The sequence below is a fragment of the Solea solea genome, chromosome 11, assembly GCF_958295425.1.
Source record: "Solea solea chromosome 11, fSolSol10.1, whole genome shotgun sequence".
Classification (NCBI taxonomy): domain Eukaryota; kingdom Metazoa; phylum Chordata; class Actinopteri; order Pleuronectiformes; family Soleidae; genus Solea; species Solea solea.
This window is the reverse complement of record NC_081144.1, coordinates 14,992,969-15,016,538: the sequence shown is the minus strand read 5'-3', so window position 1 is coordinate 15,016,538 and position 23,570 is coordinate 14,992,969. Positions and strand designations below refer to the sequence as shown.

General features: G+C 40.4%; 1 protein-coding gene across 3 annotated transcripts in view; it reads right to left on the bottom strand.

The window, feature by feature from the left end:
- LOC131469027 (TOX high mobility group box family member 2-like) overlaps positions 1 to 23,570 on the bottom strand; it is a 70,903-nt gene that overhangs the window by 18,119 nt on the left and 29,214 nt on the right. For all 3 annotated transcript variants that reach the window (XM_058643847.1, XM_058643848.1, XM_058643849.1), the window contains 2 exons: positions 17,524 to 17,583; positions 4,359 to 4,610 (listed from right to left, as the gene is read on the bottom strand). In XM_058643847.1, the coding sequence (XP_058499830.1) occupies positions 4,359 to 4,610; positions 17,524 to 17,583 (312 nt within the window). The remainder of the gene's footprint in view (positions 1 to 4,358; positions 4,611 to 17,523; positions 17,584 to 23,570) is intronic.

Genomic DNA, 23,570 nt, shown 5'->3' with positions numbered 1-23,570 from the left:
ACCAGGTCTTAACCACCAAAAAGCAATTTAAAGGGGTGACAGAATGTGAGAACCAAGATTATTGGTCTTCAAAATGATACAAGAACACACACATACACACACGGTGTGCAGTAAACACTCTACTACACTGTACCATGATAATGCAATTAGTATTAATCTGTCATTGTGTTTTAATACAGTCAAAGCTCCACAATCAACAATATTTTATGTTTCACCAGTAATTGTAGTAATCGAACAAATAAGTATAATGTGAAAGGGTATGCTTACTTTCTTCAAATTATTGTTTTGGTAGCAATACATTTTAGGAACAAAAAAAAAAAAAACACACCACAAATCCCAAAATTGCTCTATCAATTTATAATATACCACCATATATACCTCTACATATATACATGACATTTCAACCAACCTTTAGGAATGCACTTATATTAGCAAAAAGCTATTTCAGTTTTGTAAAAAGTTTCTTTCAACCACACGTTTAAAGAAACTGTAAATACATTAACGATTATCTGAATGAGTGTGTGACTCAAAGTAAGAAAAAAAAAAAAATAGCAGCTGCTTTTTTGTGACAGAGGCTTTCCTCTTCCCTAAGCAGCCTCATTACACCAGTAATGAGACAGGGGCTGGGGCTCTGTTTCAATATTTAAACACGCCTGGTGCCCCTCAAGGCTCCATGTTGGGGCCGTTCTACAATCTCCTCCATGACCCCTCATTAGCACCGGCTGGCGAGTGTCCCTCCTCCTTTATTTTTCCATAGAGATCATTCTTGTTGGCATATCCCTAAGCTGCAGCCTCAGTCAGACCTGGACCATTAGGGGTCTTGTTGAACATGAGACCCCTGGGTGACATTTCCTCCCCCACGTGCCCGGGTGGCAGAACCGCTGACAGCTAAGGTTGAGACAGGGATTCTCCCTGAGCGGTGAGCACTCTCATGACAGCGTGTTGCAATTCACAGTATCCAGTCAGCCAAGACTCGGCTTTTTCTGCCTTGATTCAAAGACGCTGACAGAGTAGGTCAGCAATGTGAAGAGGAGTTAAGAAAATGTAAGAGCATTTGTGATTGACAGCTTTGTCATCTGGCTGATGTTGTTCCTTCCACTTCTTGGGGTCTCTGTAAATGTTTAAATTACAAGTCTGTGAAAGGGTTCAAAACAATAGCAGCAGTTAAAACTATTGAGAGCAACGTGCCACCAAAGCAGAAAGGATGAAATCCTACACCTGGTTTAAGTGCTGGATTTGAACGCAATAAAATCTTAAACGTGTATCAATTGTGCAGGCTTTGAAATTTGATTTGCCCAGTGTTTTTATCTGACACCTGCTTTTCACACCTGCTTCACATCGTTTTGATTTACCAGCTAATATTTTTCTGCAGCATGTGGAGTCATAATTAGATGGAGTCGAGCAGGTTGTCAGACCGGATGAATTTAGCAGGTAATGCATGGCTCTTGCTGAGACACAAGCTGTGAGAAATCTCAAAATATGGTTCTCGTAATAGAAATTACAGACTTAAGAGCCACGAGGATGAACCGGTGCGAAATTATGTGTCTATGCAGCTCGATGATGGCCAATCCACTGCTCCAAATCCTGTAATGATTTAACTGTGTTTGCTGTAGGATCGATGTGCACTGAAAAAGAGAATCCCAAAGCAGGGAGAAGTTTACAGAGCTTTCGCCTTAGGCTAAATGTTGTACAAAAACCAGCAACAGCATCCCTTGAGATGACGCATATCTGTTGCTCCAGCTGAGCTTGTACTTGTAGGAGGTTTATGTGTGCACTGAGGGGTAGCTTTTATTCAAGAGAAGTGTATCCTTAAGGTAACGCTGTAGACTTTTTATTTGCTTCTTCAGCGACGGCGAAATCTGAGTGTTGAGCGATTAGTGTTTTGGTTTTCCAGCCAACTCCTCCAATTTTGTGGGTGTACTGCAAGGCTGTTGTCAATACAGTACATCACAATACGACAATAAATGCTGCTTTCTGCATTTCCGGCCCATGTTATAAACCTTATTTTTTTGGCAGAAACAAGAAGGAGTCATCCACTATTACTTTCATGCGAGATTTCCGGTTTGGCGTTTCGTTTTGATCATTGGCCGCAAACAAGAAGGGGAATCTGGATGCAAACCCGTCGAAGGAACTCATGATTCGCTTGTGTCTGAAAGCCTTAAATATGAAGAATCCCTTCACTATCACTTTGTTGAAAATAAACCTACAGAAGACCATGGTGAAGTCCTATGAGGACATCAGCCGCCGCAGGTAAAACCACAGCTAATTATGAGTGTTGACAGTGGTCTGAGTTGGTGTTGCCGACTGTTATTAATATATTATTTTATCCCATCGATTCATTTAACAGTCCATAATAATTCAAATATCCTCATACCTTTATACGAGGCCACTTCCTCATGTTGCCCTCCCACTCCGTAATATTACATGGATGTGGAACTGACCTGCCATTTGAATTTGTTACTGATAGTTTGATAGTGTGATTGAAATGAATTCCGCGAGAGCCATACAAAAACAGCAGGTTGGACCTCGAGTTACTTCTGCATCAAAAATAAGGTCTTTATTAAGGGTTCGCTTCCACCCTTACCTTCTTTAAACATTCAGCAGACATAAATATTGTACAAATTTAGGTTAATTGACTTTGTTGGGGGAAACAACACATGAAACATCTCTAATAAAAAAAAGTGAAAATAATGTCATCTTCAATTGCTCAAAAAATATTTCTCATTATACAGCCTACTCTCCTATTGCTAAGCTTCAGAAATAAGCTCCTCTTGTCCCAGGAGATAATAAATGAATTGAATCCCCACACTCCAGCCTCCCCCCCCCCCACTCCTTCTTCCTTATCGGTCATCTATTTTTCCAGAGTAAGCTATTACTTGCTGTGGTTGCTACGCAACAAGAAATATTAATAGCGGCTATTATTAGCCAGGCTCTGCTAGAGTAGCACTAAAATGTGGAAGTGGGAAACATGAATGTGTTACATAAATCTCTGGACCTTTCACAGTGTGTGCAAGTCTCTGTTTTCACGGTGATTTATTGCAATGACGGTTCATTTATGAGAAAAGAGGGTGTGAAATAAGAAAATGGAACATTACCCTGAAGGGCTATTTGAAAATAAATAATTGTCAAGGTGAAACAAAAGCTGTTTAAGACGCAGCGGCTCCCTCGCTTTCTGTTGCCGTTTTAAAAATGTTATTGGCCAAAAAAAGGGGCTGCTTTGTTGCATACAGACCTGCATGGGCATCACATACACATGTTTAAAGACATACTGAATACTGTTCATACTACATTTAAGCATCATTTGAAGGTGGCCTTACTAAAATCAAGTTATCCAAAGGAGTATTTTTAGGTTTTGTCAAAAAAAAAAAAAGCAGATCAACCGTAAATGTTCCACTCAACACCATATTTCTCCAGCACCACACATATTCACAGCAGGCAGTGGATTGTGACCTAATCCTAAAGACTGGCTTTAATTGAGGCCTTAGCTACCACCCACGGAAAAAAAAAAGGAGCCTGCAACTTATGCAGTTTGATTCTGAAAATCACATAAGACCTGATTAACGGAGGATAAATGCCACGGATGCTCACATTAAAGCATAAATATTCATGATGGAGGGCAGAGAGAGAAAAAAAAGTAATATTTATGTCAGATGAAAGTATATAACGTTGAATAATTCACCATACAGCCCATCTATAATTCATCTGGTTCGATCCAATGATTAAAGCATTTGAATGTGTTCGCCAGGGGTGTTTACATGTTCAGTCTTGAATCATGTTTAACACAAAAAAGTCCCTCTTCTGCAAAAGGGGAGCGGGGTCCTCAGAATCCTTCTGAAAAGAAAAAAGTAGCTGACAAGGGATATCCCCTCTCCCTGTTACGGTTTTCTACTCAAACCTCCCCCCCTCCATCCCTCCACTGTTGCTTTCTTGCTTTGCCGATCATAATGAATGAAAATGTGCAGCACTAAGTTATTTTTTTTTTTGCTCATTTTCTTGGCTCACTTTGAGGCAATGAAATCCGTGAGTGGTGCAGCTGAGGAGATATTAAAGGAGCTCTGCTGCAAAGATCTCGGTGATAATGAGGCAGCGGCGCTCTGTGTTTATAAATGTTGCATCTATAGAATTGTGTCATTGCTGCACATTTGAGTTTCTACGAGTCTCCGCTGCAGTATCACAAGACCGATCTTTCTTTTCTTTTCTTTACGTTTCAAAAAGACCGTTCTTTGCGTGACACGAAGGTGCAAAAACCTTGAGAGAAAAATGTTTTGCCTGGCTCACTTCCAGCCCTCTGACCATTGAAGACTAATTGTCTACAACAGCGCTTGACTTGCATGATGACAAAGGTAAGCTGTACTCACTGAGTGCATAGGCCCTGAGAGGCGGTGGGTGTCCTGACCCAGCATGTTGGACATCATGAGGGCAGGCAGCTCAGGGTAGGAGTAGGTGTTGAGCAGGCCATTGTGGGGCAGGGAATGGAAGGGGTAACCTGACTCGTGCTCCATGAGGTGCAGCAGAGACGGGTCTGCGTGGTTTGGAGGTGTGATGGGGGGAATCTCGTAGTCTTCATCCCCTGCTCCACCACTGTTGCCTCTGCCCTGACTGGAATAGTTCTGGAAAGAGAGCAAAGGAAGAAATAGAGAGATTTAGGACAACTGTTTGGAGGAAATCTAAATAAATATAGACACTTGCATGTGTAGGAACAGTCAGAACAATACTGTGTTAACAAACATAAAAGCCTTGTACCTGCTTCTTAAAATAATGCCACATTTAGCTGCAGCATAAATAAAAGAGATGTCTGGCTTCACCGCTTAAATCTCTAAGAAAAACTCGTGCTCCAGACATTTGTGCCGCTATACAACATTTTCACGGTAAACTGACTTCAGTAACAAAGGATGTTCCAGAGTAATTAAACTACTTCTAATTGGCTTTTAAATGCACCTGCTAATTTGTTTTATTTTGCAGCAGCACACATTGAACTAGACAAGTCAATTCAGGCTGTTTTGCTGAAAATAAAATAATTAGAAATGCAAATTGCCACTCTTACAAAGGTGTAAAGAATTCATTCATTCACAGCAAATTAATTAGAGTTAGACAACAACAACTGCAGTGCCGAATATTTTTGCCTCAGAACTCTTGACAGCTTTAGAGCAACAAAGTGTCAGCCTGTACACCTATGAAATACAGTTAATTGAATTCATTATGAGGGAAAAAATAAATGCCACTGTTAGTCCTTTTTACGATCTCATTACTGTAACGCCAATCACATTTTTGGAAACAGAGGAAAAAAAGGGACTGAATAAACCTCACATTCCTCATTATGAAATGCATCCAGAAGGTTCAAATGACCCCCACTAGGTAAAACAACACAGACTTTATGGTACTAATAAGGTGATACATGAGCAGAGAGCTGCCGTCTTTTCCAGTGACTATCTTGACATAATATTACGATGAGAAATATGGGTTTGTGCTCTCAAAAAGCATACTGAGGGTATTCACCAGGGAATGAAAAGCAATTTTGTCAGAGGCAATCTGATGCCAACTCCCCTTTATAATGACTGAAGAAAATTAATCATCACAAATAATATTCCAGTGTCAGCCATTCAAGAGCTTTTTAATAGAATTTTTATTATTCATGTCTCGTGGTACACATCAACTAGTCCGTTCTGCAACATTTCAGAAATCAATTCAATATCATCTTCGTGTAGGCTGTCATCTCGCCTGCCAGTGCAGCAATTCATCTTACAAACAAATACTTTTAGCAAACAAATGGCGAGAAATGTCGAGGAACAGCTACAAAGTCCCCACCAGCAGAACTGCTTGCTTGAAGATAGGATAAAAGTCTCATAATGTGCGCTATCATTAGGGAGAATATAATAATAATAAAAGGGAGTATGTTTATGTGATATGCTATTTTCTTTTCCCATAACAGTCACTCTCTCCTCGCTCGGTGCTCGCTCAGAAATATTATCACTGACAATTCCTTTTCCCATGGTAAAGGTTTGGCAAACATTTGTTTCTTTGTCGTCAAACATTTATTACTGCTGGCTTTTGTTGTTAAGAAGCGTATGCCGCTGATTTAATTAAATACAAATCAACGAGGTTTGTGCATGTATCAGTGGCTACATTAAGTATGACATTGGTATAAATTTTAAACATTAAATACATAAAAACTGAAAGCTGGAGAGAATACCGGGTCAGCAGAAAGTGACAACAGTGACAACGTGCTGATTAAAAGGATTTATACTGCTCAGTGCAAGATAGTGAAGAAAAAAAGAGCAGTTAAATGCAAACGCACCATCATTGGCCATAACGCTGTCCATTTACTAAAACATGGAAATGAATCAATTAGATATGAATAATTATTATGTGACTTCTGACATGATTTTTGAGTATTAATATCAGGAATTAGCATTTCTTTCTGTTTTGCACGCTGATGCTGAATAGTAAGCAGGTTTTTAAAGGTTTAACAACACTGATTTTCACTTACGGATTTTACGAGATATAAATAAAGTGATGCCTTTTTGTGACACATCCTTTTGCCCAAGATGAGACATAATTGTTGTCAGACAGTGTAGTAAGATTAAAATTCTGTCCGGGGCTATTTACGGCTTTTTCTTTACAGGTTCTCATGATGCCCTTGGAGATACGGCACAGGACAAGGACATCACAAGTTTAATATTTTCAAACGTGAATAAATAATTCATAAATACACTGGTGTTTCACAGGCATGGAGACGAGTGGATAGAAAGAGTGGGGGAAAACACCAAATGTTGATTCAGCCCTCCGTGGACCAATCTATCATTTTCCTGGACAAGGACAGAACTTCAGACACTATATAGACTATTTCTTTCTTCTTTAACTTAAACATGCAGGTGTGATTCCATATCAAAAAAAAATCACATTGGTCAAAGGAGACGGTCTATACTGACTGTGTGTATGGATTCTGATCTTCCACATTAAGGGTTCAATCTCAGTGTGCCCTCTACAATCTTTTTTTCCAATGTGGCACAACCTGGTTTTGGGGAGAGCTGGGGATCCAATCATCAACCCAGAAAACAGTGAATAACCCACTCATCCACACCAGTGATGTGACATGTGACATGTTAATTTTGGTACCAGTGCTTGGCACCCTAAGGGCGCAATTACACCATGATCGTCCGGGGGACTTGGTTCGATTGGGGCGGGGAATGATGAAAAATTTCACAGTCACACCTTCATTTTGGTTTGGTTCACTTTCACACTGCACGTTTGTGAGCAGACAAACATTGCCTAGACAATGTCACACAGATGAAACAGCTGCTTGTTTGGGGTGGTATTGCCAGAAACTGACCATGAAGAAAAAATAAGCAAGTGGAAGACAAAGAAACCGCGGCTTTCTATTGGCCAGGACTGAAAACGGAAATCCATCCCCTTCAGCTGGTTTTGCCACACCAAATTTATGCAGTTTCTGTTTTTACTTTGGTGTTCAAACCTAATTGGTTTTTCACAAGAAGCTGCCCAGTATGAGCAGCAGGCGAGGCAGCGAGCTATCCTCACTTTCTTTCTTTGGTTTGCTTGTTTTGGTCCACACCAGAGTTCAGATGACCTTTCACACCAGCCCAGAACGAAGCAGACTATCTGAGGAAACGACCTCTGGTCTGGTGTGAAAGCGCCGTTAGTCTCGATTAACTTAAATTCCAACAGTTTATATTATGTTTGCTTTTTAAAGCAACAACTCGTGGACATGCAAGGTGCAACAGCACTTCCAACTCACATACCCAGAGGTGCAATAGACTTACATTTTCAACCAGAGGGCAGTATAAGATCTATTGTTAGAATAATACAAAAATAAAGATAGTGACAGTCATTGTTACTTTGCATTTTATCTTTTATCCTGTAATTGTGACGCTTCAAGAGGTGGAAAATTAGCCTAGGGTATTAAAGATTCCCAGTCATGTTTCTAAAGATTCCCAGTCATGTTTCTAGTCCTCTTGCATGTATGGTATTTTTGCTTATTTGTGGATATAGCATCTACACAAGTGACTTGAGTTCACGCGGCGGCTATCATTATCCCTGCACGGCGACGCCTTGACATGTAAAGCTTGTAAGTTAAGGACTCTGCAACCAAACATTGCTCCACCTTGTCAAGTTTATCTGAAGTAATGAAGTTATCTTAAATGGAAACAAATTAATGAGCTCAGCTATGAGTTTTCTTGACACAAATGAATGGGAAGATGAGATGAAGTCATTAGCTTGGTGATGGAGTCATTTGTGGCCTATGAGGTGTTTAGTGGAAGACAGCTCATCTGGGAACAATGATGTGTTCGTCAAAGGGAGGAGAATGAAATTGTTGCACAGTACACCAGAGAGCCTGTCATGGCTGATGAGGGGCAAATTGTCCAAAGACAAGAGCTGTCTGTCTTTGATGGACTTTGTTCTTTCAGCTCTAGTGACTGACACACTCAAAAGTTTTTTTTTTCCTGGGAATACAAAACACTGATGAGGTTTTAAAAATAACTGATCAGTAAAAACTCCTTTGCATCATAAAACGCCATAACTTTGTGTCCTATTAAAAGTCATCCAGCCATATGCTACTTTGTGGGGGGAAATGACAGAGCAGCATGGGTTTGGCGACAAACAACAGCTGGCCATGCATACATAAAGGTCTCCGTGTCCACTCTGTAGATAGATGGATGGCAACAGTATATCTTTAAAGCATCTTATGGGGAATTTCAAATTTCACCTTCAGACATCAACCTTGCAGAGCATAGAAAGGAGCGGAATCAAGCTTAACACAAACACTTTGAAACGACAAGGAAACTCAAGAAAAAGCAGACAGCGGAGTACAAAAGCAGGAGCGGATCCATGAGGCTGACTGACAGCAAGACAGAACTGGGATAAGTGAAATGTGCTGGTCGTGGTGGCGGCAGAGGGGTGCGGGGGGGGGGGGGGGTTCACATTGTTCGATAGCACGGGGTCATAGGTAGCATTCGTCACTAAAGGACAGGTTTGTTGCGGTGGGCTTCACCCAATAGCAAGAGGGAAAATAACCTCATCCTTGCTCTCCCGCGCACTGGTAATTCTCTCAAATGTCACATCAAAATGGATCTCATTTAGGTGCAGAAAAGGAATCAGACTCTCCTTTGCAGATGTGGGTGGACCTGCAGTGGGTTGAATTCCAAAAAAAGACGTCTGTAACGGAAGTGCTTTTTGAAAAGGTGCCGACAAATAGCCGTTTGCCGAATCAAGTTCAATTAAAAAAGTAAATAAAATCACTGTCATAGATCAAAGATGAAAACATTGATGTCTGATCTTTGTAGCAAACCTGGGCAAAATAGAAAATGACTTTCATGCTTTGGCCAAAGGCTGCATTTTTTTATTATTGACAAGAGCTGCAATACAGTGGCCACATTTCTTATGCTTATTCATTAGGGAAAATCGTATAAATAAATAAAATATGTTGTGCTGTAGTCAGTCATCCCCCTCAAGGGAATATGGAAGCCCCAGTAATCACATATGGCACAATAGCTCGACCATAATCCCCTTTATTTTTATTTTCATGATGTCACTCTCTTTAAGCCCCTTGCTTTATGAGTCGCAAACATAGTGGAGAGGGGAGGAGAGAAGGAGAGGAGGAGAGGAGGAGAGGAAAAAGTAAGGGAGGGGTGAAAACAAATGATGTGGATCCCTCATTGTTCTTTCTCTATGCCCTCATTCCAGTCAGGGTAATAAGAGAACATTGTGATTTACTGTCAGTGAAGCGCAAGAGTGCATCAGAGAGAATCCACTGCGGCAGGGGCCATTAAAATAGATTTAACTTCCCACAGTATTAGGCCAGATGTCTACACTTCTATTATATTTCAATCAGCCATGACCTTGGTCTCCACATGATGAGAAAGATCACTTGGAGAGAAGGAAAGAGGGAGTGAAAATACATGCAGAATTCCAAAAGAGATATATACTTGGTCTAGTTAAATTTCTCTGCCCCACCGTGCTGCATTTACAGAGAAAAACTGGGACTGAAATAGAGCTAAGGTCTCGAGTTCCTTTAAAGAGTGTATGAATCATTGAGTGCATTCTTGTTGCCAATAAGTTGCCGTGTTTTGGGGGAGTGATGCTTTTCTTCAGGCGATGTGCTGCATTTGAGGAGGGACCAAAGGTAGGAGCTAAAAATTGTGGGACAGTGGGTTGTTTGATGTCCTCACAGCTTCACATATCAACATGAAGATACGTCTGACGATATTTTCCGATGAGACAAAATGTTAACATCTCACATCACCGTGAACCCCCGTCTCTCTGAATATTTCCCTCTAATATCCTGCAGTTTACTTTAGACTCACTAATATTATCTACGGTTGATAAATCTTTTTTTTTTTTTTTCTTGGCTCTGCAGCCGAGTAAGGATTTACATCCATTTCAGCACCATTAAAACAGAGTAGAGGTCACTGCTTGTTCTACTTTAAAGGCTGATGGTAATTGGACTTATTGGCTGACATGTACTGACCTACATAAAGAACTACTGATCCCTGGTTACAACTGTAACTGAGTGTCCCTCCTGGCATGGGCGTGGATGGTGAGCGGATGTTCCTCTGATGTTCCTCCAGAATTGTTTTCAAATATCAAGCGCTGAAAATGCGTTTCCAGACGGAATTTGTGATTGTGAAATTGTGCTTGCTCCTGAAATCTAAATACAAACTGTACAATTTGTATCTGTACTTCATTGGCGTGACCTTGCCAGCGGCTCTGCATAGCCTCAGAAAGGCAGGGAAACGTGTGTTGGCGTTTTTCAGACCCTTTTTTTTTTGTTTCTTTTTTTCCACTTCTGATCCGTTGTCTCAAATGTCCCCTCAACTCTTCTTGCAGGGTAAAGGCTATGCAAGAATAGAGGACAGAAAGAGAAAACACTTTAACTGAAGCATAAGGGGGGTGTCTGTTGTGAAGTGAGGAGAGAGTGTTGCTGCTGTTGTGGTGGTGGTAGGGGTATAATGGTACGCTGTGAGTCACTATTAAGTAACGATGCCTTTTCACATCAGCATCGCCCACATCGGGTACGCGGTGCCATGGTGTACTGAGGTGTCTCTGACTCACAGACACAGAGACAAAGAGGGAGTGAGATTGAGAGAAAGAAAGAGTGAGAGAGGGAACGGGGGGGTTGGGGTCGGGGGGGGTCATCATTGGAGCCAAACAAGATCTGGATTTCTCTTAAGGATTAGTTGATAGAACATGTGCTTGTAATACGGATGAAATACCTTTAAATAAATAAAATCACAACCCCTATGAAACCTATGAAATGACCACTGCTTAACTGTGTGAGGTGTTCAACTTTTACCAGGCAAAGAACAATAATTGGTAACTTCCACAGACATCCGAAAATGCATTCTTTTTAATCTGTGCGTTATCGCGAGATCTTGGAAACGACACGTGAATTTCACCCAGCCAACCAGCAGAGATCCGGCTACGTCACCCAGAGAGCGGTATCGTGAAATTTGACCAATCAACGGAAAACCGGCGAGGCTCGAAACTTCAGAGCAGTTCCGAAAGGCTAAAAGGAACGGTCGTGCGGCTCGGTCTTCTCCTGTGTCTATGGTAATATTTAAAAAACAGAAGAAGTGGTAAGTTAATGAAATTAATCATGTATGTTGGAGCAGGAGAACATTTAAAACATGCACTATCCTATAATGTACTAAAACGATTTGTTTGTGTTTTTCTTGTATATTCTTACTTTTGGAACCATATATAGTACCTTCATAGACCTTGATTTTCTACATGAAAATAACACAATGTAACAAAAGGATAAATGTCTTGTTATATCCAATAACACTCAAGGGTTAATATTTGTATTTTTAAGTGTTTCAATTGGCTAAATAGTTTTTATGTCTTACTGTTAAAGCTGAACCCCTGACAAGTTGAAGAGGACAGACGATTACCCAATCCAGGCAGTCGGAGAGGAAATATACTACCCTACAAGACTGATAGTGTTAATGTATGTGTAATGATGTAAAAGGTAAATAAAACTGATCCCTCGTTTCAACTCCAGACATCCTTGTATCAGACAGAACAAACAATTTGTACAAAATGCCATCTTTGACAGCGAGACACAGATGTTGCTGTCAGCGATAAGTCCTGATCCTGATAGAATGCGGCTGCTGCAATCACTTCACATTAACCTAGTTTTCACTACAATGTACTGGAAATTTTTACTTTCAAATGTACAGTTTTTCAAAAACCACATAAGAAGAATAAGAATGTACAACTTGACCAAGTAAATTAGGGCTGCCAATTCAAAATCTAAACATCACAATCACATTTTGGTTTGAGTAATATTTGTTGCACTCAAAGTCGAGAAATCATTAGGCCACACCTCCTCGTATCAACATTTCCACTATTTTTCCATCCTGTGCAAACATCATATTTTAATCCGTTGAATTTGATGCAATATTTCAATATTTTTCAAATGTTCTGGGTTTCCATTCAGGGTTTTTATGCCCCAAATCAAAATGAGCATAACAGGCTAAACCCACCTAATGTGGTATATATGGGACTTAAATGTGCTTTGCTGGAATAAACAAAGCATTTTAGCAGTTTGTGAAATACACTTTCAGGCGAAAGGAGATGGAAAATGAAAGAGTGTAAGATCAAAGGAATACACAAAAATAAACAGAACAAACCTCACACTGAAACAGAAGGAGATAAAAAAAGAGAGAGAGAGAGAGAGAGAGACTATCAAACAAGGGAGGTTTCTATTCTAATCTTGACCATCAGCCACTGTTCTCTTCCATCCACACATTGCTAAGCAAGCTGAAACATGCTGCGTCTCTTTAGACCACCGGTCCCCAAGCTTCTGATCCTGCACATGAACACAATGCAACAAGCACAAAGCAAGAAAAGAGTAAGCAACGCACAAAATGACTCTCCCTCCTCCAACCACTGGCTTTTTTTTTTTCTCTTGAAACTCTCATCTCTAACCAGCTATTAGTTTTCCCTTTTCTCTCTAATTTCATATACTCATGTACACACATGGTCATGCATCCAAAGAGACTGATTAAAGGGCGAGAGGAAAAGAGCCAAAATATACATGGAGGTACAAGTCTGCACAATCACTTAAAGAGTCACGGCCTGATATGAATACAAATGAAGAACTCTTATTGTCCATTATGCAAAATTAGAATTTGTGTGGGCGTGGTTGAAAGGAGCCATTTTGGTTTGGCTGTAATCGTTGTCATGCAGCTACTACAGTGCTGTAAAAAGAGAAAAAGAAAATGCACCTCAGTCAGCATTATTTGGCTGAGCTGAGTGATGGCCTTAAAATCGGACTCAACTCCTATTTTTACTATATTATTCAGCCTGAAATCATGTTGAAGTGAGCAGTTTTCCATTTGGGAGAAGCATTTATTTTGCCTTCAGCTGTGACTGACACATCCATTTCATCTACATCAGATTCAGAGGCAGCAATAACAGCATTTCTGTTTTTTTTCTGTAGGAATGTGCCCAGTTATTACGAGTTTATTTCTGTAGGTTGGATTGCAACACAGAAAGACAATGTAATGTTTCTTCAATTCACATACAAAGCTGTGATTTGTTGTCTCTACAGTAAATCAGCAGTCAGTGAACGCAACACCAAACCTGCATGTATTTGAACTGCTTACGCGTGGGCAGAGTTACACTAGTGGTGCAAGTTGTGTGTTGCAAGAATATTTCCAGTTTATCGGGGGTAATGAGGATGCTTAACAATCTTTAATTCGACAAACAATCCATTCATTATTGTTGTGTGTAGGCAGGAAAAACAAAGCTAATGAAATAAATAAACCACCCACACTTGTGCATACAATCCCGAAGCTTAATTGATGAGCAGAACGAAAAAACATCAATATCATCAGAATGTCAGTGCCAGTGTCATATGTGCAAACAAGGCAAATATTGTACAGTATTTGAAGAAGTGAAAACATCTTGTTTGAATGGACAGATTGTGTCCAAATACATTAAACGGCCTCTTTAAAGCTGTTTCTTATTAGCGGTTTTCTCTTTTTAAAAGCGCAGAGATGTTACGTGTAATGCAATCTCCTGGCAGTGTCAAACTGCTACCTCAGTGCCTATGCTGGTGAAGACCCCAGACATGCAAACAAAGAGGCCTCTGTTCTCGCTGCATGCACCTTTTTAAGAGGCATTCATCATATAAAGGCTTGGGTGGGCATATTAATTTAGTGTTAAAACTGCTTCTTTCTTTCTGCCTTTTCTTCCTGCTCTTTTAATGGCAGTTATAATTACAGAGAAGTGAAATTATCAAAAAAACAAAAAACGTTATTGCCTTGCATCTTAGCATGCAGCTTTTATGAACACAGCTGGGCAATGCTGAGATGACAAAACCTATATATATATCTATATATAGATATACATGTGTATCTATCTATCTATCTATCTATACATATACAGACACACCAGAATATAAGTATGTATTAGGCATTGTCATTAGACAATGATCGCCATTTTAAATTGATGGGGATAAAAAACGATCTCATACTCGAAACCTCTCATTCGTTTGATTCACCGTAACTTCCACACAATTAATGTATACAATTAAACAACAATGAAATAATGACTTACATTTACCACAAGCAGTCAGAGCTCTGCGTTTTGTATGATACACAGGGAGAAAAATGCAGGCCAATGTTGCATATAGTGGCTTTTTTTATATAGACTGTGAATTTCTTCATGTAAAAATTGTGATTTCAACTGTCGATCGATCATTTCAGTTAAAAAATAATGTCAAACAGACACTTTGTGACATAAGAGACACTTGATTAAAAGAACTTGTTATTGCTTGGAAACATGACCTAAATTATTAGTTGCCTGCCAAGATGCTTGTTGATATATTTCATTTTAACAGACCTAATGAAAAAGAGAATAGCCTCAGCTCTACAGTGCTCTGGTGTTTTATGCCAACAGTTGTGAGATTAAAACCAAACACTTTACCCAAACTTCGACTATAAAATAAAGTCGCACCAGCTCCTACTTTTAAATTTCAAATTAAATTTGTCTTATTAAAGGATTTAAAGCCAAAGTGTGAACTCTGTGTTTAGAGAGCCATTCACGACTCGTACGTAAGCCTCTGTTTGACAGCACTGACAGCGCATCAACTGCAACTGACATATTTTGAAAGACCCAAATTGCCTTATTCACTAAGAAGGTGTTTGTTGACACAACACTGCGAACCGAGAGTGGGTGTCGATGATTGACACATGACCGGCGCCGCAGAGAAACTACAAGACTGTACTTTTATCCAATTAGCACACACCCATGTTTGCATGTAAAGTGACATAATTAGGGCACACAAGGATTTGTGGCCAACAACAGTGGACCTCGTCATCGGTGATGTTCACTATAATAGACAATAAGCTGCTAAAGCTCCCACTCGACCCCTTATTATAGTCTCTCAATCCCTACATCAAAGGAAATAAAACCTTTTGGCTGCAGGATGACAGTCACAGAGAGTGTGTGGATTTACGAGTGTGTGTATGGGTTTATTAGTGTATACGTGTGCATGTGTATTTAAGTGCACATATGTTCTTCTTCATCAATCTTTCCAAGGCCTAATTGAAGTTTTACACCCTAAGAGTAAGCACATTTTTGTTAAGTGAGGGCAGTGAGACTGTTTTTTTTTTTTTTAGACAAGAAATTGTGAAAGTGAGTACATGTGCATTTTTATGTGAGTGTGTGTGTGCAGAGCCGGCGTCCTCAGCCTCCTCGTCTTGTGCCTTGACAGTACTTGTTGGAGCGCTGAGGAGCCATCACCTCTTTGTGTGTTGTCAAAACGCTGCCAGATAGACAAACCTTGAAGCTCCAAATTTCACCATATGTCCAACCATGTGTTACCATGTACCAGCTGGGAGCACTTAGCAACGTGCCTGTCTCACTCACCTAGTATGTGTGTGTGTGTCACTGTGACTGCACAGCTCCAGACTGAGACCAGGACTTCAGGGAGGCTGGAATTGGTTGAACTAACTCAGTTGGTTGATGTACCACAGCCAGGTGATGTTAAAGATATATGTTGCGTTTATGTGCGTTAGATAAAAACCATCCATCAAATGACACATGGTTTCTTGTCTCTGAACAAAGACCAGTTTATGGTCATTTTTTTCCCCTCCCTGTCAGATATTTACTCACTGTGGACTCATTTTTCACTACAATATAAAAGCCTGTGTCTCTATGGAAACAACCCAAACATGGCAACAAGTAGACAGAACTCAAAGAAATGATGAAATATGTGGAAAAAATAGGTGCAAGCAGGCCATTTCCAGATATTCAAGACACAACATGATCATATAGAAGCTTGTGTATAACTCCCATCAAATCACACATGGTTTCTTGGAACCTTTTATCTTTTAAATTGAGCTCAAATTGAATGTCATAATCTGACAAAATATGCATTTTCTCATAATAATCTGGCCATGCAAGCCCTATATGGGTAGATTAAACATTGGCCTGAAGCTGTGTGTTGGTACACAACAGCTGTTTAGAAACAGTTTGACTGACTCTAATGTGTGGATTTGTAAAAGTGATACATTAAACACAAGGCTAAGAGTGGACAGCCACGCTGGCAGCTTTGTTAAGCTTTACTTAGGCACAGTGGTGCTTTCAGCTAAATGCAAAGGTCAGGAATATTGCCTGTTGATGTGACACATTTTTTTTTTTTAACTAGCAAAGTCAAATGTCAACTTGGTGGAGTCAGAGAATCACCAAAGTTTGTCGGCTTCATCCTCTGGGGACCATGAATGACACGGTCACAGCAATTTAAGTGCAGATTGCAAGTTTCAGTCTCCAGCAAACGTGGTTTGCTGAGAGGAAATCAGACCCAAATACTGAAGGACAATCTGGCATATCCCCATTCCTAGAACCACGCTGCTATTGTAAATAAAAAAGGAAATAAATTAAAAAGCTGTCAATCAACATACCCTTGTGCATGTAAGGACAGAAGAAAACAAAAACATTGTCAGACGTCTGAGTGCTGGAACGTGGGCAACCAAGATTGATCAGGTAGCAGAAGCATATTTTCAATTATGCAAATCTGTTGTAAACAACTTGCTGCGACTACAGGATCAATAAAGTGTTTTAAATGTATATTGAATGAAGAGCTTAGCCTATAGTATTTCCACTTCACTATTTGGTGGTTGAAGGATAATTCTTAAGACAACTTCACACTTTTCCCTCATATGTCCTTTGACACATGCTGAAATTCAAATCTTCACATAGTAGGTTCATTTCACTGATATCATTTAGATTAAAAATAATCTAAATTAAAGATTAAAAATAATCTAAATTCAAATCAGTCAAACACACATAACCAGTCCAGTTTACACACTTACAGTAATGGGCTCTTTTACTAGTAAGTGTACACAAAGAATATTTTCCAACACTTACCACTGCAAATAATTCTATGAGAAAATGTTCATTTAAATGCTGATGCCACAAATACTTAAACTAATAAAAGAGCACATCTTTCTTGGGTCTGTGGTGTTTACAAGAGCAGATGTGGAGCCGTTGTCTTACCTGGTTCGGCGACCGGAACTCTTGGTTATTGTCATTCATATACATATTGTCACCATCAAACTGTGGACAGAAAAAGAGAGAGAGAGAAACATGAGAAATGAATATTTTATACAAAACTAGGTTTTGTAAAAAAAAAAAAAAATGTGATGTGGTGTGGTGGAGGTGCAAAGAAGAAAAATCTCTTTACGGGTGGCCTGAAGTGTGAGACTAATGACTTTGTCACTTTGGTTAAACCTAGTGGTGGCATGGCAGTGTGGGTAATTACTGTTCATCAGCAGGCCAGTAATTAGGCTACATGAGCAAAGTGAGGAAAGATGGGCTTTTCCCTGTGGGCTCTTGCTGGGTGTGTGTGTGTGTGTGTGTTCATGAGACGATGAGAGTGGACGAAAATTTGAGCACATACAGTAGTAAAGGCTGTGTGTGTGTGTGTGTGTGTGTGTGTTTGAAATTGTGTAAATGCTCTGTTTAGGTCTACTTCACACTGGGGTTGGGCTGGGTCTTCAAGACAGAGCTAATCGGGCAGTGAAAAGATCACTTGCTGCAGGTGTTAAAACACTGTTTGACACAGGCTGAGGACGCACATGACAACAAATGACCCTTGACCCCCTAGGGTGCTGGGAGACAACTGCGGGTCACCACTTGAGCACCACATGCAACATAGTGTGTGGGTAAGCTAAATCCCTGAGGAATTCCCCATTGAGATCAGCTTTAAGTCGTAAATATTACGGAGAGAAAAGAAAACAGCTCGGTTACTAAACCTGTTCCGAGTCAAGGCAACATGAAAAACCTTGAAGGTACTGCACAATAACGCTTCATGACTACAGGCACACATGCCCGCACACACAGAAAAATGCAACAAGTCAAGTTAAAACTCCTTTTTGTTTGTTGACTGGGGTCATTCTTTGTGATATCAGAGCGGACGAAAACCCAGAAACAGACAGCAGACACAACACAATCACACCAGACAGCATTCCATGTCAAATTCCTCAGATGTGAAGATATAGGGGGCCCACTTCATTTGGGGTGATCTGCTTGGTGCCTATGTTACGGGGACAGAAACCAGCGGCTTGCAAGACAAAAACATGCTGGATATGAGTGAACGCAAAACGGATCATAAGATAATACCTGCTCAAAACAATGCGCAGCTAGGTAGACTAATGGACGGAAATGGGCAGAATTCCTGGGGGTGAAATCTAATACCTACAGCGGTAGACAGGAAAAAGTCGAAGTAGCTAAATGAGCATGTGAGTGGTGAGAAAGAGAAATTACTGTACATTACAGCGAGAGGAAGGCGGAGGGAATGAATGCTTGCCTTGGGGCGATGGTTGGTTAACGATGCATATCATGGAAGCCCTTGTGAGGATTCACTTGGTTATTCTAATGATTACATTTACATTTAGCATCATGCGTAAACACAAAACTGAAACAAGCGCTGCGTATACACCTTGCATGATTAAACCGAGCCCATGAAGAACCACAAAAAAAAATACTTGTTAACTTCAAAGGAAGCTGAATGCTGACTAATTGTTCAAAGCTGAGGCAAAGATAAGGATGCTGATGTGCTTAATTAAGCATGGCACTATCTATCACAGTGAGAAATGACTGCTGCTCACTGAGAGGGCCAAAGTGATGTTGACCTTGGTGACATATCTGCAGTACAGTCTTTGCTCCTCACATGAAAGCCTCTTGTTCTCTGCTGCCTGAGCAATTTCATTCCATTGAAATCCACTTTGATGTCGCTGATGTAAAACCACTGGGAGAGGTTCCTTATGATATGCTTCTCTTGAGTGAAAGAGATTATGATCCCCATTTTTAACCACAAAACACCATCAGATCCTGTATTTTTAGCCATTTTTGTACCCTCGCTGCTGTTTCCTTCAACTCGAAAGGATGAAATGAAGCAAGGGAAGGCTGATTTTCATTAATTACACATATATAATATAATATTCACCAAAAGGCCACAGACAGATTTATAAAGGTCAGCCATTTTGTGCTTCAACATGGCTGCCCATACAGTTTACTGCAATGTAAAGCTCCCCTGCTCTTCTCCTCTCTCTTTTGCACAACCTCGCTCTTCCACTTGAAATGCCACTTTATCCTCAGCTCAATGTTATCAGCTCTGCCATTATTCCAAATTTACTGCACAAATCATTGTCTCTGTCTCTGCTGTTGCCCTTCTCTTAATTTTCTCCATCCGTCTCTTTCCCCTCCCTTTCTCTTTCACTTTCCCACCTTGCTTCTGTTCCTTTCCTCTGTTCCCTTTCCCATCATACCCACCTCTCTCCATGTTACAACCTTATCCATTTCCCTCCCAATCTCTCCCCCCCCCCTCCCCCCTCTCGTTCGTCAGTGGGCCTTGGCATCGCTTTCTCATCGGCAGTCTAATTGGGCATTCTGCCTGAGACAAGGGCCTCATTAAGCAGTAATTACACACATGTTGTTTTCGGCAAACATCTCTATTTGGATTGCTTTGCATGGTAATTGTTCAGCAGGGACCACTGCTCACGATGTTTCCCTCCGTGACACACGTGGTGCAGTGAGAGAAGAATAAAAACATGGAGAAGAAGGATGGAAGACACAAGGAGGGTGATGGGGGTGATGGGTCTGAATGGAGAAAAATAATTACAGGCTGTGATCGACAGAAAAATCGAGAAATAAAGAATGCATACATAAAATGAGAAGGACGGGGGGAAAAGAGAGACTAAAACGATGAATGCAATGCTGAGGTAGTAAATAGAGAAAGACAATGAATAAATGACAAAGGGATTCGCAGACCAATTCAGTGGGAAAAGAAAATGAGGTGGTGTGACAATTGAAAAGCCTTGGAGAGTGAGTATATAAAGAGGAAAAGTGTGAAAGCAAAGACAGTGACGGAGAGATACAGACCTAGAGAGAGTCCCAGAACTAGGTCATGCCTCGCAATCATCGACAAAGCAGAGCCTCTCAAAAATAATGAAGCCACAAGGTGGAAGTAATGCTAACTAGCATATCCCGGGGAAAACATGTAATATTTACACAGTGCTAATGGTGCGATACAATGCGCGCAGCTTTTCATCTTGGAGTGCACCGGTGAGACAGCTGATGGCAGGATTGCAAGCAAAATTACAGACTCAATTGAAGCTTGTTTTTGATTGATGGACAATTCATATAAGCTCCCCATAAAGCCTGCGAGGCAACATCTGTTTGTGAAGGGGGTGGGGTGGAGATAAACTGCTTGTTTCTCCGTGTAATGCCATAACTGTCCAGTCATTAGAGAGAAAAATGATGTGGCAATGATGAAAAAATAATTATTTTGAGAGCTAAGAAACCAATGCTCTATCCGTTATTTGACATCCTTTACTGCGGTGGAGAACTAGGAACATTCGCTTACAATTACTTTGTAATTAATTTGCATTTACTTTAAGAACGGGTACATTTCCTTCTTTCCAAATAATGATCTTTTCATGTTCTTTATGTTTTTCTGCTGTGAACTTTGGCAAATGTGAGACATACAAAACTGTTAAAACGAATTTCCCCAAGGGGACAATATACTAACTAACTATCTATATACATTTTGCTTTGTTTTACTTCAGTTAGTTTATTTGTCAGCAATAGTTTCTTACCTGTAGAGAAACATAGGCAATTATTTTTGCAACATAGCTATATTACCATAGTCATTTAAATGAATTGTCTTCCACCGTTAAGCTTTACTACCACACACTAGAACACAGATATGAGGTGACAATGACTTTCAATTACAAAAAAAATAGAGCAATTTTAATTCCATCTAACCCAACTCAACCTTCAAAGAAAACCACTTCAACATCTGGAAAAGTCTAACAAAATAAAATACATAAGAGCATCACGTTAAGGAACAACCACAACAAACTTTTAGAACTTGTCAATGTATAAAAGAGAATCTATAAGCAGAAAGTGTAATACTTGGGACTTTAAAAGCCTTTGCCAGTACACCAAGTCTCTAAAAATAATTCTCTCACCGAGCGGAATTAATAAGCCCAGAACAGTACACAGCCATTCTGTGAAGAAAAGGGTGTGGTGGTGGTGTTGGGGAGGGGGACTCATGCAATATGTATGCCTGTTTGAGAACCCTCCTTGCTCATCTATCCCCTCTTCTTTTTATTTCTCTTTTATATCTTTCTCTCCCTCATCCTCTGTTCAATTAAGCTGCAGCAACGACCTAACAAACCTGAACCCAAGACAACAATGTGCCGTCTAACTTGTCACTGCCAGTTCTGAACCAGATATGAGGATGAGACAGACAGACAGATAGAGACACAGATAGACAGACACGATGGGAATGAAACACAAAGAAGGTGAAAAGGCAAAAGAAAGAAAGAAAGAAAGAAAGAAAGAAAGAAAGAAAGACAGAAAGAAAGAAAGAAAAGCTTTAAATAAGTATCCATAGTTGTATGAGGGGAGGAGAGAAAAAGAGGGAGAGAAGACAGACTATAGTAGCAATTCTGGGTTTGCACCACACCCCAAGCAAACAATGAACATGGGCAAACAATGAACATGACACATGCACACACACACACACACACAAAGCCCATAAAAAGCACAGCCTGTGGCCATGGCGACACATGCTCTGTTGTCGTTAGATAAGGGAAACAGGGCCTCTTCCTGGGTGTGAGAGTTTGATCCTACACACACACACACACACACACACACACACGCACATGCACTACATGTGCACACTCAGCTGCAGCAGCACCGGGGTCACATGCACCAATGCAAAGGATTGTTCCTATCCTCACCTTTATCAACTGCTTGGTTCATTTCCATATGCAAAAACCCAGGCTTTGTTTTGTTTGGACACACTGTGCTCCAGTCAGTGGACCACATAGATGGCATGATCAGACGTCAACATGACACACAGAGCACCTTCCTGTATGTCTGTGTGGGATTTTGATGGAATTCTGGAAGGAATCTGTTGGCCTTGTGCCATCCTTGAGAGTATTTAGATTAGAAACAAGAATCAGTGCAGTGCCTTTTCCTTCCAGGGCCATTAGAAAAATGTAGTGCGGTGACAATCTGAATTACCTCTCCAGCTGATGATTTTAAAGGGCATTGTTCCACTGCCAGTTATGGAGGTATCCATCAGCTCACATCTAATCATCATCAGCTACATTTGTTGTGATCCAGTCACAACAAATGCACTCTGCCGTGAAACAAAGGCATTTGCAAAACAATATACTATAACTTTCTTCAAGAACAGCTCGAGAAAATGTTTCACATATGACATGATGCAGGTTCCAACAGCTTCAGGCTGCACCTATACCCTGTGATGTGTAAAATGAAAATGGCAGACTGAAGTTCTCAGTCATCCACTTTCTGTTGCACTGGAACAACAGCAAAAACAGAACCAACAGTTAACACTTGTTGTGAGAGAAGGGAGGAGAGAGTGAGGAGGAAGGGTGTTTTCTCTTTCACTTATTTCTTTGTTTATTCTACTCTTATTTACAGTCAATACAAAACCCACAGATGCACAGTGAAACTGAAGCTTACAATAGGCTACATTTGTGGCTGCCATTAGCTGTAACACAACACAAGAGAAATCCCATAACATGGCATTGGTAACCAGCCCATAGCTGCCAAGTCTGTGGTAGTTAAATACCAAGAAAAAGTGTGGCAAACTAATTCTCCGTGTCTGTCCTGTTTTCAGAACAGAACAGCACACAGCAAAACACAGTGACTGATGTTGAAAGTATTAAGTCAGGTATTTGTCTCGGCAAAACAGAGACATAAATAGGACTAAATATGGGATGAATATTAGATTTAACATTCCACGTGTGGCCAGAAACATAACAGGTGCGGCTTTAAGCTCGACTGCCTTTCGGAGATGAGACACAGATGCACTGTCACTCAAGAGTGGTACAATAAGTCAACGCACAGTTCAGTTGTACAGTGTGCCATCAGTATAATCTGTCTGTCAGTGCAGTATCTAGAGCAGTGTGCAAAAGAGGTCAAAGCCATGCAGTGTGCCACGTGTGAGTACACGTGCAAAGGTGTAAGAGAAAAAAATAGTGTATGTCAGACCAAAGTGCCAC